The sequence below is a fragment of the Rhinopithecus bieti genome, unplaced genomic scaffold, assembly GCF_001698545.2.
Source record: "Rhinopithecus bieti isolate Rb0 unplaced genomic scaffold, ASM169854v2 scaffold_9581, whole genome shotgun sequence".
NCBI classification, from domain to species: Eukaryota; Metazoa; Chordata; class Mammalia; order Primates; family Cercopithecidae; genus Rhinopithecus; species Rhinopithecus bieti.
Window position 1 is genome coordinate 2,190,986 of NW_016806413.1, and position 19,826 is coordinate 2,210,811.

The 19,826-nt window shown below is 41.1% G+C and overlaps 1 protein-coding gene across 3 annotated transcripts in view; it reads right to left on the minus strand.

The window, feature by feature from the left end:
• The window catches only part of TCAIM (T cell activation inhibitor, mitochondrial), a 74,361-nt gene that overhangs the window by 4,751 nt on the left and 49,784 nt on the right, over nucleotides 1-19,826 (minus strand). For all 3 annotated transcript variants that reach the window (XM_017876319.1, XM_017876318.1, XM_017876320.1), the window contains exons 6-10: nucleotides 12,225-12,347; nucleotides 8,411-8,508; nucleotides 8,074-8,165; nucleotides 4,023-4,255; nucleotides 3,285-3,416 (exon numbers count right to left, since the gene is read on the minus strand). In XM_017876319.1, coding sequence (XP_017731808.1) covers nucleotides 3,285-3,416; nucleotides 4,023-4,255; nucleotides 8,074-8,165; nucleotides 8,411-8,508; nucleotides 12,225-12,347 — 678 coding nt within the window. The remainder of the gene's footprint in view (nucleotides 1-3,284; nucleotides 3,417-4,022; nucleotides 4,256-8,073; nucleotides 8,166-8,410; nucleotides 8,509-12,224; nucleotides 12,348-19,826) is intronic.

Genomic DNA, 19,826 nt, shown 5'->3' on the forward strand with positions numbered 1-19,826 from the left:
GGAAGGAAAGAAGTTAGTCTGCATCACTGCTCTGCGAATATAATGAAGGTGTCTTACTAGGGCAGGGACAGCAGAGCTAAGGAAGGAAAGACAGCAACGGCGAGGAGAGGCTCCTGGGCCCAGAGTCAGGGGCACAAGGATGATGACTGAGCGGGAAGGAAGGCTGGGACCAGCAGCAAGTGCTTCCTCTCCTTGGGGGCTAAGTATAGGGATGAGGACTCTGGGGCCCAGAGCCAGAAAAAGGCTAAGGAAGCAGGTGAAAGGTCAATGGGTATTTCCTGAAGGCCCCTTGTGCGCCAGGCACCCATCCCAGTTGGCACCGGAGGGAACAAAATAGACTGAAATCTGCCCTCAGCGAGCTTACCTTCTTTTGGGAAGGAGAGAGAGAGAACACATTAATAAGGAAACAGCAAATTTGCTGAGGTGGATGGAGAAAGGCGGGCCGGCTGAGGTGGAGAGGAGAGTGCAGCAGAGGGTGGGGGCTCCATGCTGCAAGTTGTGTGGCCAGAGAAGGTGGAATGTGAGCAGGGCCTGAGGAAGCTGCGATTTCTGAGGAAGGAGGACCTCAGGCTGGGGGAAAGCACACAGGCCCAGGAGCGGATGGATACATGTCAAGAGTGCTCGAGGAGGATGAAAAGGCTGGAGCAGAACGAGTGAGAGGAGAGTCCCAGGAGCTGAGCTGAGAGAAGCAAGGGAGTGGGCAGAGGGTCTGTGGGCACTGGGCAGAGGAGTGACAGCTCTGACTAGGTTCCCACTGCTGCTCTGACGAGAGTCCACTGCGGGCTGGGGAGGTGCTGAGTGTGGAAGCCTGAAGACCAGACAAGAGGCCATCACAAAATGATGGAGGCTCAGACCAGGTGCAGCAGGAAAGGAAAAGAGAAGAGGTGAGTTTCTTTCTGGGTCTGCTCTGAAGGTGGACTGGGGCAGGGAGTGAGACAGGGGAGAGGAATCAAGATGACTTGCTGGTTTTTATTCGCCTGAGCAACTGGTAGGACGGAACATTCACAAATTGACCTATTTGAATGTTTTCTTTTACTTTGCTTTCTCACAACGTAATAGCATTACTCGAAAGCTATAAAATGGTCACAGAGAAAAAGAGAAAAAGCAGCTGATAGGTTATAGCAAACAAAATCATCAGTCCTAATGATGAACAGTTGGCTAGAATTGTTCTTGAGGGTTAAAGCAGCCGTAAAATTGAGAAAAGAAATAGCAGTAACAAATACTTAACAGCCAATCAAGAGGTAGGGTGTGATAGGATCTGGCCTACTGAGTTGTCATCAGTTCCATAAGGAAAACAAGAGATGCTGCTCCTTCATTTATTTTATACATAAAATGATCTCGCTGTCTCTTGCTCAAAGAATGGCTTCCATGGTTAGTTGCCATCCCTTCTATTTATTTATTTTTCTGAGACAGAGTCTCGCTCTGTCGCCCAGGCTGGAGTGCAATGGTGTGATCTTGGCTCACTGCAACCTCTGCCTCCTGGGTTCAAATGATTCTCCTGCTTCAGCCTCCTGAGTAGCTGGGATTACAGGTGTGCACCACCACGCCTGGCTAATTTCCATATTTTTAGTGGAGACGGGGTTTCACCTCAAGTGATCTGCCCACCTCGGCCTCCCAAAGTTCTGAGATTACAGGTGTGAGCCACCAAACCTAGCCTCTCTATATTTAAAATTCCTGACTTTTAAAAAGAGCACTTTCTGGAAACTGAACCTCAAATGAATAGTAAGGCAGGAGAACTGCTTCCACTGGCACCCTGCTAAACAACCAGGTCCCATTATCCTGTCCTCTCTTCTCCTTGAAACTTCCCTCCATGGACATGTGGATTGGCATTCTCTCCAGCTTCCACCCTATTCCCTGCCGTTGCCTTCCCTTGTCCCCTATGCTCCCAGGGTGTCAGCTTTGGCTCTTCCCACTGGATTGTGCTGCAGCTACCACTGGCAAATTTACAGCACTCACATCTCCTACTAGAAACAATTCCAGGAGGCAGAGATCATGTCTGAGTCTTTCTATCAATGGCATTGAACTCAGCTTTGGGCACATAGCAGTCATAGTAAATGATGGCTGAGTAAATGACCTCATTTCTTCATAGGTGATACATAAAACAATATCAAGCAATGTCTTACCACCTACAAAACAGGAAACTGTTGGCTATAATAGGACTCCTTCAAAGATACAAACAACATAAAAACAACACTGCTTAGGAACTAAAATGATACATATTTTTTTTGAGAAAGGATTTCATTATGTCACCCCGGCTGGAGTGCAGGGGTGCGATCACAGCTCACTGCAGCCTTGGCCACCCAGGCTCAATCAATCCTCCCACCTCAGCCTCCTGAGTAGCTGGGACACAAGCAAGTGCCACCATGCCTGGCTAATTTTTTTTTTTTTCTCACCATATTGCCCAGGGCTTCACCATGTTGCCTAGCCTGGTCTTGAACTCCTGGGCTCAAGTGATCTCCTTGCCTCGGCCTCCTAAAGTGCTGGGATTACAGGCTTGAGCCACTGTGCCTGGCCTAAAATGATTTTTTAAGGTTTCTTCTCAACTTAATTAAAATGCAGATAAAGTTTTCTTTATATCAACAGTTAAAAGGTTTATTATCTTTCTTTATCTCTCTCTGTCATCCAGGCTGGAGTGCAGTAGCGTGATCTTGGCTCACTGCAAACTCCGCCTCCTGGGTTCAAGCCATTCTCCTATCTTGGCCTCCTGAGTAGCTGGGACTAGAGGTGACCGCCACAACACCTGGATAATTTTTGTATTTTTAGTAGAGATGGGGTTTCACCATGTTGGCCAGGCTGGTCTCAAACTCCTGACCTCACAAGTGATCTGCCTGCCTCGGCCTCCCAAAGTGCTGGGATTACAGGCATGAGCCACTGTGCCTGGCTTAAGACGATTTTTTTACTTTAAGGTTTCTTCTCAATTAAGATACAGATAAAGTTCTTTTATATCAACAGTTTGAAAATTTTAACAATAAAGATTCTTATTAATCAAGAAATAATCAATACTTTTCCTTGTTGCCAGTCTTTTCCATCTGGAAAATTCCTTGCTGATATTCTTATTTTTCATTCTGCTCCTGAATTGACTTTTAAGAAGCTGAACTTCTCAAACTGAGGTCCGTGGTGGTAACATAATTTAGGTAGGGAATAAATAAATATGGAATATCTACAAATTAGTCAATTTCCTAAGCTTCATACTGTTTCCAGGTCCCATATTTATGAGTTCCAAATATCTGAAGTTTTCAGTTAGACGGAATGATCTGACTTTACAGAGGACTGGCAGTACTTACTCTTCCTTTCTTTTCATGTTCTCTCTTGCCTGCTGAGCTTTGGTAAGAATAAACCACTGGAGATTTGCTGGATCACAGAGTGTTGGAATATTAAAATGCCCGAGTTCATGCAAGCTTGGAGCATATCTGTCACTGCAATAAAATATACATTAAAGGAAAAACCACTGACCCTCTCTTCTCCCCCACCAGAGAAAATGTTTTATTAGTCTTCAGGAAAATAAAAAAAATCATCAAGAAAAGCCACCTCAAAAGTGCAGCAACTTAAAGCTTTGCTGCCCACAAAGACACACTTCTTCAGGATCACGACCTACTTGCAAGCCCTCTGACCTTCCTTATCTGTCACATGCAAGGGGTGACCTGCTGCCCAGTGAGGTTGTCAGAGCTAAAGACAGAATGCATATAAGTACCCAACACAGTGCTCAGCAAACAGTGTATACACCACAAATGTTGGCTACTGATTTACTATTAGTTTAATCTTACAATGTTTTCCATTGGATTGACTTTGCCCAGTAAATCTGCTCAGCAATATATTCAAAGAATGTTCTAGACATTAAATCCTTCAATCCTCCCATGCTGGCTTTTCTAGAGTGTAGAAGAGGGTTGCTAACACAAGTAGTGGCATTTTCTTCTTTAATTCTTAAGAACTACCCATTGAAATACAAAACAATTTAATGCATTTACACACACAACCCACCTAGACGAAGGAATAAAAGTAATCCTTCTATCTTAGATATTTACCTGTTAAGCATCATTTGTAAACCACGCAAACTTCGAGGGTGAAATGGTATTCTACTTTTCAACAGTCTATTATAAAACACATCAAGAAGAGAGTAATATTCTTCAAGTGTCAATACTGGCTGTAATTCTTCAATATAAACAACTTGTATGCCACCTAAAAGATAGCTTATTTGGTCTTCTAAAATCATCAGCCTCCTCTGAAGGTCAAAATAACTTGGCAATCTTTCAAAAAGCTACAGTGTTAACAAAGGGAAAGAAACAATTAGCTTTATGTTACTATAATTTAATTTTAGAATTCCAATAAATGGCATTAAGACATTTTTAACAAGAAAATGATTTTCATTGAAAGAAAGTTCAAGTAAGAGATAAAAAAAAACCTTAATTGAATTCTGGAAATATTAATATTCAAAACAAGCCACTGTAAATCTTTGGGATTTTTAGATGGGAATTTGTAAGGTTCTAAAATAAAATATGCTCCAAATAAAAGTCAGTCCAGGCCGGGCGCGGTGGCTCAAGCCTGTAATCCCAGCACTTTGGGAGGCCGAGACGGGCGGATCATGAGGTCAGGAGATCGAGACCATCCTGGCTAACACGGTGAAACCCCGTCTCTACTAAAAAATACAAAAAAACTAGCCGGGCGACGTGGCGGGCGCCTGTAGTCCCAGCTACTCGGGAGGCTGAGGCAGGAGAATGGCATGAACCCAGGAGGCGGAGCTTGCAGTGAGCTGAGATCTGGCCACTGCACTCCAGCCTGGGCAACAGAGCGAGACTCTGTCTCAAAAAAAAAAAAAGTCAGTCCTAATCCTAAGCACTATTATTTAAATATTTAGGTAAGAATCTTCAATTAGTTTAGAATTATTAAATGGTATAATAAAGGTTTTAGAAATAAAGTGTATGTATTTCAACTCAGTCTATTCCTTCAAAATTTACTTTAAAGTAACTAAACTCAATTAAGTGCAATAAATACGATTGCGCACCTACCATATATGTAAGCACTGAGTTGGGCACTTGAAGGGTACAGATTGTAAGAGTTTGTCCCTGTTTGGTTGGCACTCACAGTTGGGGTACAAGGAAACAAAAATCCAAATTTAGCATGCTAAATGCCAAATCAGGGTGAGTGGATACAGAGGAGGTTCAGGCAAAAGTTTCTAAGGGCGTCTAATTCGATCAGTCTTAAACATTAAGTAAGATTTAGAAATGGCACGTGAATGTAAGGGCTGTTTTGGGGGAAGGAAAAAGAGCATGTGCAAATATGGAACCATGAGAAGGAGCAACATGTTTGGAAACAATAAGGAGTTTGGTATGGCTGGCACGTGACCTGCTGCGAGGGAAAGGAAAGAGAAGGGCTCAAGGCGGATGTAGGGGCTGGGTCAGGGAAGGACCACTAAGGACTTAAGATTTTCTATTAAAAGCCAGGGTCTTTTAGAAGAGTTGGAAGGCATTAAAAACTCTGCTATAATAAAAGCAATAGCTGTGTAAAAATTCTACAGATTACTTATAATCTACTTTTAACATCTTGTGGAAAATAATTTTACTCCCTATTTTTCAATTTTTCTATGGGTTACTCATGTATATCTGGTAACTACATTTTAAAAACTTTTTGTTTTGAGATAATTGTAGATTCATATACCTTTCACTTAACAGTACATCTTATACAATTATTGGTATAATATCACAACCAGGAAATTGACATTGATACAATTCATTAATCTTACTCAGAGGTCATCAGTTTTACTTGCATGCATTTGTGTATTTTTCACATGTGTATTTACTTTATTATATGTGTATGGAGCCATGTGACACTGCCACAGTCAAAACACACAGGAATTCCATCACAGGGATCCCGTTCATAGCACTGACACCTCTGCTCCCCTCTCTCTACTTCCTGGCAACCACGAATCTTTTCTTCCTTTCTATCATTTTATTATTCCAAGGATGTTATATAAATACAGTCAAACAGTTTGTAACCTTTTGAGACTGACTTTTCACTCAGCACAATGCCCTTAAGATCCATCCAGTTGCTGCGTGTATCAATAGCTCACTCCTTTTCACTGCTGAGTAGAATCCTATGGTAGGGATGTACCAGTTTGTTTAGCTATTCACACACTGAAGAACATTCTTTTCCTAGTTTTTGGCTATTATAAACATTCATGTACAGGTGTTTGTGTGAACATAATTTTTCATTTCTCTGCTGTAAATACCTGAGGGGACTGCTGGGTCATGTTTAGTTTTGTAAGAAACCATTATAGTCTTTTTCCAGAATGCCTGTACCATTTTACATTCCCATCAGCAATGCATGGATGACCTATTTTTTCTGCATTCTCACCAGCATGTAACTATTTTTCATTTTAGCCATCCTGGTAAGTGTGTAGTGATAACGCACTGTGGTTTTATCTATCTATCTATCTATCTATCTATCTATCTATCTATCTATCTATCTGATCTATCTTTCTATCTTTCTATTTATTTTGAGACAGAGTCTCACTGTGTTGCCCAGGCTGGAGTGCAGTGGCACAATCTCAGCTCACTGCAACTTTCGCCTCCCGGGTTCAAGTGATTCTCCTGCCTCAGCCTCCCAAGTAGCTGGGACTATAGGCGCCCGCCACCATGCCCAGCTAATTTTTTTTTTTTTTTAAATTTTTAGTAGAGACGGGGTTTCACTGTGTTTACCAGGTTGGTCTTGAACTCCTGACCTCGTGATCCACCTGTCTTGGCCTCCCAAAGCACTGGGATTACAGGCGTGAGCCACAGTGCCCGGCCAATGAATATGTTTTTATGTGCTTACATGTCATCTGTACATTCTCTTTGGTGACATGTCATTTCATGTCACCGTTTTTGGTTGGACTGGTTTTTTTAGTAGCCCTTTTTAGTGTTTTTTTTTTTAACTGTTGAATTTTGAGAGTTTTAGATTGCCCTTTTTTAGTTGGATTGGTTTTTTCTTTTCCTGCTGAAATTTGAGAGTTTTGAAATATATTCTAGATATAATATCTTTGTCAGATATGTAGTTTGCAAGTATTTTCTACGAAATAAATATTTGATTTGAACAGACGTTTCACTAAAGAAGATATGTGGATGACAAATAAGCACATGAAAAGATGCTCACCTTTATTTATTATTAGAGAAATGCAAATTAAACATTGAATGAGATTGTACCACAGAGCTGACTGACTAAAATTAAAAAGATGACCATAGTTAAGTGTTGGCAGTTTTTTAAAAAGTTAAAATACTCTACCATATGATCCAACCATTCTATTTTAGGTATTTAGCCAAGAGAAAGGAAATATATGTCCATATATTTGTACACAAATGTTCATAGCAGCTTTATTTGTAATAGTCACAAAGTGATACGACCCTATGTCCATCAACAGGTGAATGAATAAACAAACTGTGGTATTTTATACAATGAAATAGTACATAGTAATAAAAAGGAATAAACTCTCAATACATGCAACAGCATGAATGAATCTCAAAATGAGACAGTGAAAGAAACCAGACACAAAAGTTTGCAAGCCCTATGATTCCACTTACATAAAACTCCAAAACTAAGCTATAGTGACAGAAAGCAGACCAGTGGTTGCTTGGAGAGGGGGTGGTGAGATGGGAGGGAGTGTTTACAAGGGGCCATATGCTCCAGGTGTTGGATACGTTTGCTATCTTGACTGTGATAATGGCTTCATGGGCATACATATATGTCAAAATACCAAACAACACACAAGAAACATGTGCAGTTTATTAAATGTCAGTTATACCTCAATAAATCTGTTAAGAACAAGTAAAACAAAACAACAGAATATAGGCTTTCAGGCTGTGCTTCAGAAAAGAATGCAATATTACCAGACAAAACTGCCTTAAAATCAGTCTTCCTTCTTAAGTATTTTAAGTATATGAGATTTCAGCATCTGATCTGAAAACAGCTGACACCATGATTAAAACATTAAAAAACAAAACAAAACAGAACACAATTTTTTTTTGGCTCATTAACATTATAGCATTGTTGGAAATGAAAGTATATGAATGACAAGAAGTTTTTAATTTTAAGGCTCTTTCTTACTTTTGTCCAGTGATGATGGACATCCATTGTTCCTAGCATCACATGGCCCACTGCACTCATGCCAGAACGGTCTGTAAATATGATTGTACACCCTGATGATAAAACACAAAACCTTTAGTCATGGTCGAGGTACTTCATTCTTTCTGCATTGTGCCAATAGTGTATAAACTCAGGATTAAATTCAGTACAAGCTTAAAGGCTAATTTTATGCCACTGCTTTATTCAAAGAACAGGTTTAAAAGTTCAGCTATGATAAAGTTACTTGGTTTTTCCATTAAAATTTATAGATGTACATAGCAGCTAGGTGATTTTTTAAAAGAAAATGGAAAATGTTTACCTTTTGCTTTTTTAAGTGTTTCCAAATTCTGCTGTGCTAAGCGGCTTAAACTATGCAGCTGGCTACAGCGGTGGGCGACGCCCCAGCTCCTCTGCCACCTAGGCCAACAGAGCACACAAGCATGTTAACAAGTGGCACCCCGAAGAAGGAGCAAGCACTCACCACAACTACTGGAGTCCTTGGGAAGCCAATGAGTCTCTTTCTGAAGCAGGCACATCACATGTTTAGATTGATCATATGTTTCTAAGCTAGTTAATTTTTAAATAAGCAACCACATGGAAAATGAATTTTTACCAGAGGGCAGAAATATTATTACTATGCTCAGGTATCCAAATATTTAAAAAAAGCAAATATATGATGTTTCTATTTAAAAATAGGATGATGAAATGGGAAAACTTTGAAAAAAGTATTTTTCTTTTTCACATTGTTATAATGATGATGGTTTTGTTTTAGATTCAAGTTCCAACTAGGAATTCCAGTTAGGTTTATCAGGTTCTCTTTTCTGTTTTTGAGACAGGGTCTCACTTGGTCGCCCAGGCGGGAATGCAGTGGTGTAGTCATGGCTCACTGCAGCCTTGACCTCCTCTGCTCAAGAGATCCTCCTACTTCAGCCTCACAAGTAGCTGGGACTAAAGGCATGCGCCACCATGGCTGGCTACTTCACAAATTTTTTTTGTAGAGACAGGGTTTCACCAGCTCAGGCTGGTCTTGAACACCTGGGCTCAAGTGATCCACTGCCTCGGCCTCCCAGAATGTTGGGATTACAGGCGTAAGCCACCGTACCTGACCTCAGGTTCTTTTTATCTCATTCTAGAGAAAGTGATTTTGATGAAATCATGTACATCTGCTCATTTCATAAATTAATATTAAACCCCAGTGACACATGGAACCTGACATTGACACGATGTCAGAGGCCCTGCTGTGTAACTGTGAAGAACACTGGTCTTGAGTGGTGTCAGAAAACCCACCTTGGAGTTCTAAGGTGGCTTACTAGCTCTGTAACCTTGAACAGAGGTTTTAGCCTTTTAGCCTTCCTAAGGTTTTCACTTTCATGCATGCAAAGTGAGGATGTTTCCTGCCACACAGGTAGTAGACATCAAATGAGGTAATGTGTGTGAAGGAGTCCAGGCATTCAAAACAGGCTCTCAAGAAACACAGGTTCTTCTTTTATCCTAATACTGATTCTGATGAATGTCATTTCTGATAAAATGAAAACTTGTTTAAAAAAATTTTCTTTAAACTACAATTTAAAAGTAAAATATAATTTCAAAGAATATTAATTTTGATTATTTGACATTAAAAAATTTAAGTGACAAAAGTGGTAAATGCTGTTTTGTTAAAATGGTGTTCTATATAGGCTGTTTAGAATGAAAAACAATGTCATTAGTTAATGTTTCTGTTTGCTGGAGTTTTGGCTAATTTTTTTTAGCAAGTAAAGAAGCCCTCATGCCCATAGTCCTCAAATGTTATGGTCTCAGGGACCCTTTTATACTCTTAAAAATTGAAACTCCAAAGAGTTTTTGCTTATGTGGGATAAATAAATAAATAAATAAATAATATATTTTTGAGACAGAGTCTTACTGTGTCACCCAGGCTGAAGGGCAGTGGTGTGCTCTTGGTTCACCGCAACCTCCATCTCCCGGGTTCAAGTAATTCTCCTGCCTCAGCCTCCTGAGTAGCTGGGATTACAGGCATGCATCACCAGGCCTGGCTAATTTTGTATTTTAGTAGAGACGGGGTTTCACCATGTTGGTCAGGCTGGTCTCGAACTCCTGACCTCGTCATCTGCCTGCCTTGGCCTCCCAAAGTGCTAGGATTACAGGCGTGAGCCACCGTACCTGGCCAGGTTATATCTATTGACATTTACCATAATATAAATTAAAGCTGAGAAATTTCTCCATTATACTGTAAAATAATATTTATTTCTTTTTTATCTGTTTAAGAAATCCTTTCATTTTCTTTTTTTTTTTTTTTTTTTTGAGATGGAGTCTCGCTCTGTCACCCGGGCTGGAGTGCAGTGGCCGGATCTCAGCTCACTGCAAGCTCTGCCTCCTGGGTTTACGCCATTCTCCTGCCTCAGCCTCCGGAGTAGCTGGGACTATAGGCGCCCGCCACCTCGCCCAGCTAGTTTTTTTTTTTGTATTTTTTAGTAGAGACGGGGTTTCACCGTGTTAGCCAGGATGGTCTCGATCTCCTGACCTTGTGATCCACCCGTCTCGGCCTCCCAAAGTGCTGGGATTACAGGCTTGAGCCACCGCGCCCGGCCAAGAAATCCTTTCATTTTCTTAACCCAGTCTGTTTTGACAGATCTTTTAAAATTTCTATTAGAAAAAGTTATTTGCATGCACATTAATTTATTTACCTTATAAACTTTTAAAATGATCTTACTATTTTAGTTAGAAAAGTTTATGCTAATAGACTATGGAATGGGGAGAACCCCCTATAATAAAGTTTAATCTGAAAATGATTAGTGTGATGATAAAATAACAGATATATGCATACATTCAAACATTTCACACATGGAAGTCTAAAAGAATGCTTTGAAATTCTGAATTATCTTATGATGATTTGATTATACAAGAACAGAACATGTAAATACTATCTGTACTCTGTAAACACAGGAAAACAGGTGTTTTATGGTACCCAAATAGTCATTTGTTTTAATATAAGAAAAAAAAGTCCTAATAATGAGAATTGAAAACAACAAAACAGGCTATAGCAAAAAGTAACAAAGATGTTTAAACATGAAGACTAGATGACGATTTTTCTGAGTTCTAGTGATGGGAAGTCCAATGACTGAATGACCTGACTCGTCCTTTTCCCTTCCTTACAGTTTTAAGAACTGTTAAATCTATTCCGCAATAAATTTCAGCATGGATCTTTATATAACTGCAATTTTCAAGTTTATGAAAACTTACTTAAAAAGTTCCACGATATAATATAGAACCAAGAATACAACATCCATTTTCTCCCTCCCCTCCTCTTTTTAAACTCAAATACTAATTTTTTTAAAACACTTATTATTATTATTTAGAGATGGGGTCTCGCTATGTTTCCCAGGCTGGTCTCAAACTCCTGGCCTCAAGTGATTCTCCTGCCTTGACCTCCCAAAGTGCTAGAGGTATGAGTCACTGTGCCTGGCCTTAAATATCTTATAAGATGGGGGCATAATTATTTTTTATATATTTTGTGTATATGGAATAGGGTATTTTTCTTACAAACTTATTATGTAAAAAAGTTTATTATGCCAAAAATGTCAGTACTTAAGCCTTACTTCTTTATCTATATATAGAAGAAAGAAGTAACATATATATAAATTGAGACGAAGTCTTGCTCTATCACCTAGGCTGCAGTGCAGTGATGCAGTTATAGCTCACTGCAGCCTCAAGCTCCTGGGCTTAAGTGATCCTCTTGCCTCATCCTTCCAAGTAGCTGAGACTACAGGTGCAGGCCACTGTGCCTAGCTAATTTTTTTTTTTTTTAAGTTTTGTAGAGATAGGGTCTACTAGCCTGTTGCCCAGGCTAGTCTTGAACTCCTGGGCTCAAGTGATCCTCCCACCTTGGCCTCCCAAAGTGCTCGCATTACAGGCAAGAGCCACTGTGCACAGCCTTACTTCAATATTTAAAATAAGAAATTACTAAGAGTTTTCTTACACAGATGAACATTTCATGATGTTCATAAAGATAATTGAAGAGTACTCAGTTATCAGAGCCATTAAAGTTAAAGATGCAAATATTTAGCTGCTGAAAAGCTTATCAGTTGGTAATTCATATTCATTTTAATTTCTAAATTAGGTTCTCTCTTCTTTATTACCTGATATCTGACAGTTGCAATTGATGAGACAGTTCATCTTTTAAACGATCTAGTTCTTTTCTAAGTGGCAAACTGTTCTTTAGGTTTTTAACAGCACTTTTCCCATTGTTATCTAACCAGGATCTAGAAGGGAAAGAGAGAGAGGGAGATATATATATGTATATATTATATACACACACACACTTTAATACTAACCATAATATAAGTATTTCTACTATTAAAAGACACATGCATGCACTTGCATATTCACAATAGCAAAGACTTGGAATCAACCTAATCAATAGATTGGATAAAGAAAATGTGGTATATATATACGGTGGAATACTATGCAGCCATAAAAAAGAATGAGTTCTTGTATTTCATGGGAACATGGATGAAGCTGGAGGCTCTCATCCTTAGCAAACTAACACAGGAACAGAAAACCAAATACTGCATGTTCTCACTTATAAACAGGAGCTAAATGATGAGACCACATGGACACAAAGAGGGGAACAACAGACACTGGAAGACACTCTACCTTGAAGGTAGAGGATAGAAGACAGGATCAGTAAAAACAACTATAGGGTACTAGGCTTAGTACCTAGGTAACAAAATTAACTGTACAACAAACCCCTATGATGAGAGTTTATTTATATAACAAACCTACACATGTAGTGCTGAACCTAAAAGTTAAAAAAAATTGTACTCAAAAAAAAAAAAAGGACACATAAATTACCTTAAAGCAGCCCCGGTATTAAACCGAGTTTTCAATCAAACCTTTACTTCCACCTATTCTTTTTCAGAAATACCTACTTTTAAAATAAGTTGCTTGGAGAACTGCCAACACCTGTCAAATCATATTCTAGTTATGACAACTTCCTTTGCATATTAAAAAATTAAATTTTAATTATATCAAACCTGTCACTAGATTTCTAGATATAATTTTTTTTAATTAAAAATACTTCAAAGTGTGTTTATTACTAACTTCAGTAAGCTATACTAGATCTTCACTGATGTCAGTCATACACATATGGGAGGGTAGAACTAATACTAATTATGGAGTAAGTGACCAAATATTATAATAGAGCTAAAAAAGGTGTAAAAGTCAAACTCAACAGACATATCTGATGGGACTAGTGACAATTAAGAGGCAATGGGTCCTGATGAAGGAATATGAAAAGATTACTTTGTGGATTCTAGCTGGGTGGACTCCAGTTTCTCCCTTTATTTTAGTCTTGGATATTACTACCCTGAGCTCCCAATGCTTATTCCCTCATCCCTGTAACCCAGTCCCTCTAACTGGTCAGACCTTACCAATCTAGTCATTTTGCCACACCCTCCTTCCAGGAGGGCTTCTTCACTACCCTGGTGCTCAGTGACACCTCCATTCCTTTCCACCCAACCAAATGTCCAGTTTCAGTCTCGTCTCAACTATATCAACTCTATGATAAGCTCAGCAGAAAGATGTTCTCTAAACCTGTATTTCTTAGAATGTTTACCTCAATAGTCTTACAAGAACTAAATATCAAAAATGCTTTGGCCGGGTGTGATGGCTCAAGTCTGTGATCCCAGCACTTTGGGAGGCTGAGGTGGGCAGATCATGAGGTCAGGAGTTCGAGACCAGCCTGGCCAACGTGGTGAAACCCCGTATCTACTAAAAAATACAAAAAATTAGCCTGGCGTGTTGGCGTGCACCTGTAATCCCAGCTACTTAGGAGGCTGAGGCAGGAGAATCGCTTGAACCGGGAGGCGAAGGTTGCAGTGAGCTGAGATCACGCCACTGCACTCCAGAGCTTGGGTGACAGAGTGAGACTCCATCCAAAATTAAAAAAAAAAAAAAAAAAATCTTTAAAGATTAGAAGATAGCTTTCAGAAAACAGCTGAAAGTCTGTGTGGCCTTCTAGAGAGCAGCACCACCTCTGTAGAAACCGTCTCTCACTTGGTGCTATAATCATGACACAAGGGTGCTTGTTAGTGCTCAGGGTCACTGGCTACCCAAGGGAAGTCCAGAGAAATGAGTGACCTGGATGGAGCCCTGGGAGGCTGACGAGCTGCTGCAGGAGTGGGTGGTGAGGGAGCGGGGATAGAATGGTAAAGTGACTCTGGGCTGAGGGGAACATTTCAGATTCCAAAACAAGGTGGTAGGGAGTGGGCCCTAGGCATTACTATGCAACAGAAAACTCCAGGAAAACCAGAGGTTCCCTTTCTTCGTTTTTTTGTACAGACTAGGTCTCACTTTGGTGCCCAGGCTGGCCCCAAACTTCTGTGCTCAAGTGATTCTCCTGCCTCGGCCTGCCAAAATGCTAGGATTATAGGCATGAGCCACCATGCCTGGCCATTTTTTCTTTTTTTTTCTTTTTTTGAGACGGAGTCCGGCTCTGTCCCCCAAGCTGGAGTGCGGTGGCTGGATCTCAGCTCACTGCAAGCTCCGCCTCCAGGTTTACGCCATTCTCCTGCGTCCGCCTCCCAAGTAGCTGGGACTACAGGCGCCCGCCTCGTTGCCCGGCTAGTTTTTTGTGTTCTTTAGTAGAGACGGGGTTTCACCGTATTAGCCAGGATGCTCGATCTCCTGACCTTGTGATCCGCCCGTCTCGGCCTCCCAAAGTGCTGGGATTACAGGCTTGAGCCACCGCGCCCGCCCTCATTTTTTCTTAAAAAGAATTTTTTTTAACTGGCTATGCTAATCTTCTCTGTATTGTTCCAATTTTTTTGAGATGGGGTCTAACTATGTTACCCAGGCTAGAATAGATTGGTGTGATCATGGCTCACTGCAGTCTCGACCTCCTGGGCTCAAGTGATCCTCTAGCCTTAGCCTCTCTAGTAGCTGGGACTACAAGCATGTACTACCATGCCCACCTCATTTTTAAAAATTATTATTTGTAGAGATGAGGTCTTGCTATGTTGCCCAAACTGGTCTTCAACTCCTGGGCTCAAGTGATCTTCCTGCATTGGCATCCCAAAGTGCTGGCATTAAAGGTGTGAGTCACTATACCTGGCCTCATTCCATTTTCAGTATATGTACTACTGAAGGGAGCACTAGGTTCCTTAATAGTCACTTTATATGTTTTAGATATTGTGATCTAAAGCATTTAAAAATTATCAAGTTTAGAATATTGAAATTGACAAATCATTATGCATCTATTAAACATTTATCCTGAATGCCTGACATTGTGTTGTGTTGGAATTACAAGGAAGATAAAGTCCTTGTTTTAAAGGAAGACAGATTTAATAAGGAATATAGAGATAAGCAATTAGAATAGAAGAACTAGTATGAGAAAAGAAGTAGTAATTCTTCCTGGAAGATTCTGTAGAACAGGTAGTATGTGATCTGGAATCCAAAAGATGTATCAGATCTTTCCAGTAGGTGAGAGAGAATGGCATGTCAATCATAATAGTGCACAAAGATCTATGAGATGAGCCAATATGCCCTGATGACAGGATGCTTAGAGGGAGAGAAGGGCATAAGAGACTGGAGAGGGATGACGGGTAAAGTGGGGTCAGACCATGAAGGGTCTTACACACTGAGAAAGGGAATTGGAAGTTTATCCTCTAGGTGAAAGTGTTCAATGGTTTTTTTAAAATTCACTGACGTTGCATAGCAATTAATAATCCTTCCTATACCCTCTTTAAGAATACTGGTAAACATTTTGTCACTTCTGCATGGCATGTGATTAAGCAGGTAAATATATCTTAATTTATATCACTACTATTGGATATAGCATTACAATTTTCCAACTTTTCCACACTTATTAATACATATTGTTCAACTTAAAATCATGTAAGAGAAAGCACGATTTATTGACATATGAATTATCAAATGATACACTATGTTTGGTTTGGGGCCCAAATGTTTTGCAACATAGATTCAAATATGATCTTATAGATTCATGAATTGATTTTTGGAATTCTTACATTTAATGTATAAAAATAAACTGGTCTAGCTTAACAATATTTGTGTTTTGTTTCTAAAACTGAAGTAAAACAAAGACTCTCAACATGGTTTTTGTTTTTATTATTATTATTTTTTGAGACGGAGTCTCACTGTGTCACCCAGGCTGGAGTGCAGTGGCATGATCTCAGCTCACTGCAACCTCCGCCTCCCAGGTTACAGTGATTCTTCTGCCTCAGCCTCCTGAGTAGCTGGGACTACAGGTGGGCACCACCATGCCCGGCTAATTTTTGTATTATTAGTAAAGACGGGGCTTCACCATATTGGCCAGACTGGTCTTGAACTCCTGACCTCGTGGTCCACCCACCTTGGCCTCCCAAAGTGTAGGGATTACAGGCGTGAGCCACTGCACCCAGCCATGGTTTTTAATATATACAGATATAAAGATACATGTTTCCTGGCTCTGGCCACTGAGAGGATTAGTAGTAACTGAGCACATGTAGCACTGAATGTTGGTGTCTATAAACCAATCCCTACTAGAAAGAGCCAGAGCTTCCTGGCAAAACTGAATCAAACTTTGGAGCAGGAACAGTACAGATGAACCTGGAACAACTTGGTGAACCAGAAAGTAAGGGAATAATAGGAAAGATGGGGACATAGGCACTTCATATAGTCCCCATATGAAGAGACGATGAAATGAAGAAATCAACATGTGGCAACCAGCAGAGTAATATGTGATTCAAGCAAGAATCATCAATGAATATTAGAGCAAGTGAGGTAGTAAAAATCTAAGGAGTAAAAGAATATTTATATAGCCCTAAATATCTCCTTAACAGAAGCTAATTAAAGGAAAAAAAATCATAACTTCCTGGAAGAAATTAGTATCATTAGTAATGGGTTACATAAACATCACATGCCTCCTACATAATCCACTGAAAACACCACAACATCACTTCTGGGGTAGGCCTGTGAAAAACTCTGACTGTAATTATGAGGAAACATCAGATAAACAAATGGTAAGACATCCTACAAAATAATTGGCTTGTATTCATCAGGGTAATGAAAGACAAGAAAACACTGAGGAACTGTTCCAGATTAAAAAAGACTAAAGAGATTTGACAACCAAATGTGGCTCATGATTTGGGATTTTCTTTTCCTAATAAAGGGCAGCACTCAGAAAATGAGTGACATTTGAATAACATCTCAGGGTTAGCTAACAGTATTGTCATAAGTGCTAACTTTTTAATTTTTATTATTTTCCAAGATAATGTTTTTATATTTAAAAAATGTACAACCTAGGTATTCAGGGGTAAAGGGACATCGTGGCTGCAACTTACTCAAATGGTTTAGAGAAAAAATGTGTATAAATATACATATATAATTTCAATATTTAAATATATATATAATGATAAAGCAAATGTAGTACAAAGTTAACATTTGAGGAATTTGGATGGAAGTTACATGGGACTTCTTTATATTATTTCTGCAAATTTTCTTTCTTTTATTTTAGTCTCTACCTTTTTTATTTTAGAGACAGGGACTTGCTCTGTTGCCCAGGCTGGAGTACAACAGCACCATCATAGTGTCACGGGATCCTTGGGGTGTCGCTTTTCCAGCTGGGAACCTCTGTGGTTGGTAGTGTCCTTGCCTGAGTTTGGCTCAGGCCCACTGGGCTCATTCTGCCCACTTGGCCTGGCAGGCTGCACTCAGCTCACACTACTGGCCCAGATCCCACGTCTGCCAAGGGCCAGCCAGGCACAGAGTGGCAAGGGGTGTGTGAGTGAACGTAGGGTCCAGCCACTGTGCACAGCCAGGTATGCTGACTGCAGTGGAGCAGGCAAACCCATGCACCAGCACAGGCGCTGGCTCCATGCAAGGCTGCAGATGACCAGGTGTACCACTGTGGGAACCGAGGGACATGGTGGTTCCTGGAAGCTTGGAGACACCAGGAACCACAGGGCCCCAAAGTGGGTGTCACAGCCCTGGCTTGGGGAGCCCCTAGGTCTGGCCTCCCCGAAAAGCTGCAGCTTTTCTCTCCTTGTCACTTGTAATGTGGTGAGCAGAGGGCGTGTTTCAGCTGTTTGTGTTACAGCTCTTTAAGTCCCACCATTAGGTGTTCACAAGTTCTTGTCCCATGTCCAGGAAGAATGAGGTATGTGGACAACTGGAGGATGAGCAAGTCAGAGAGGAGTTTCACTGAGTGATAGAACAGCTCTCAGGAGACCTGGGGTAGCTCCTTTCTGCAGGCAGGTGGTCCCCACGAGTGTCCAGCTCTCAGCAGAGAAGAGACGCACAGTGGGTAGCTCCTTTTCACAGGCAGGCTGTCTCAACATTGAGGAGACCTGAAGTGGGTAACTCCTTCCTGCAGCTGGTAGTCCCAATGTTGGCATGAGTCTGGCTGAGTTCAGGGTTTTTATGTGCTCAGAAAGGTTTTTCCTGGTGGGCCTGGAAAAAGCACCATCCAATTGGCCAAACCGTCATCAATGAAGTCTTTACTCTGGGCCACGGACTTCACCTGGAACTGGCAGCCCAGTCTCCACACTTCAGGCTGTTCCTGGCTTGAAGGTGGGGTTTCATCAGGGCCCTGGCCCTTTCTGCCCAGAAACCTATCTGCCTCCCGCCATCAACATGCCATCCATGGTGCCCAGGCTGTTTGTGCTGAGGGGTACCTACAGGCCTGGGCCAAGCTGCCCTCAGCCACCCTCACCATGCCTCCCTCCCATGCTCATCAGCACCCAAAGTCCGGAGGGGACAGAGACAGCAGGGGGCTGGTGTGTCAGCACCACCCTGGCCAGGTTGTGACAGCGCCCAGGCTCTGCTACAACTTTGCTCTGCACCTGAGGGGGCACTGGGAGTTGGGAGAGGCCAGGGAGTGGGAGCAGGTACTTCTGAGCTGGCAGGGGCAGGGGTTCCCAGGCCCCTGAGAGCCCAGAGATGTCCCAGTCCAGAGTGGGTGGCTGGGCAGCTGCAGCTGCGCCAGGGAGCATGTGGCTCCCACCCTACCAATTCAGTAGGAGGCAGGGCTCCTGCCTGTTCCCAGCCCACACCAGCTCTGAAGAGCATGCAGCCCCGGCCACGTCTCTCCTGCTGCACCCAGCGTCTTAGCAGTGGCTGCTCCAGATGGGGCTGCTGCTGCCATCAATAGCTCACTGTAATTTTGAACTCCTGGGCTCAAGCAATCCTCCTACTTGGCCTCAGGAGTCGAAAGAACTACAGGTGTGGCTAATTTTAAAGTGTTTTTTTTTTTTTTTTTTTTTCCCAGCTTCTGGCTCTGTTGCCCAGGCTGATGGACAGTGGTGCAATCTCAGCTCACTGCAACCTTCGCCTCCCGGGCTCAAGTGATTCTCCTGTCTCAGCCTCTTGAGTAGCTGGGATTATAGGTGCGAGCCAGTTTGCCTGGCCCTATTCCTGCAAATTTTCTGTGGGTCTGAAATTATGTCAAAATTAAAATTAAAAAATAGCTTAAAAAAAAAGAAGTGTAAGTTGCTGGCTACTGTTTGTAAGCATTTCTCTAGAGAAAAAAAATAATTGTAGAGAATGTCTTTATTCTTGAATATGTGAAAAACAAAACTGAAAATAAAGTCAACAAAAGCATTTTCTTTTTAGTTTTGGTGCTTATGTATAAGAGACACCATCTTGTGTTTCTGAATTTTGATCAAATCAGTGCAACTATCAATGCAACTGTCAGGTGAAGGTAATCAGAGACAAATTTTCAGATTTTTTTTTTTTTTTTT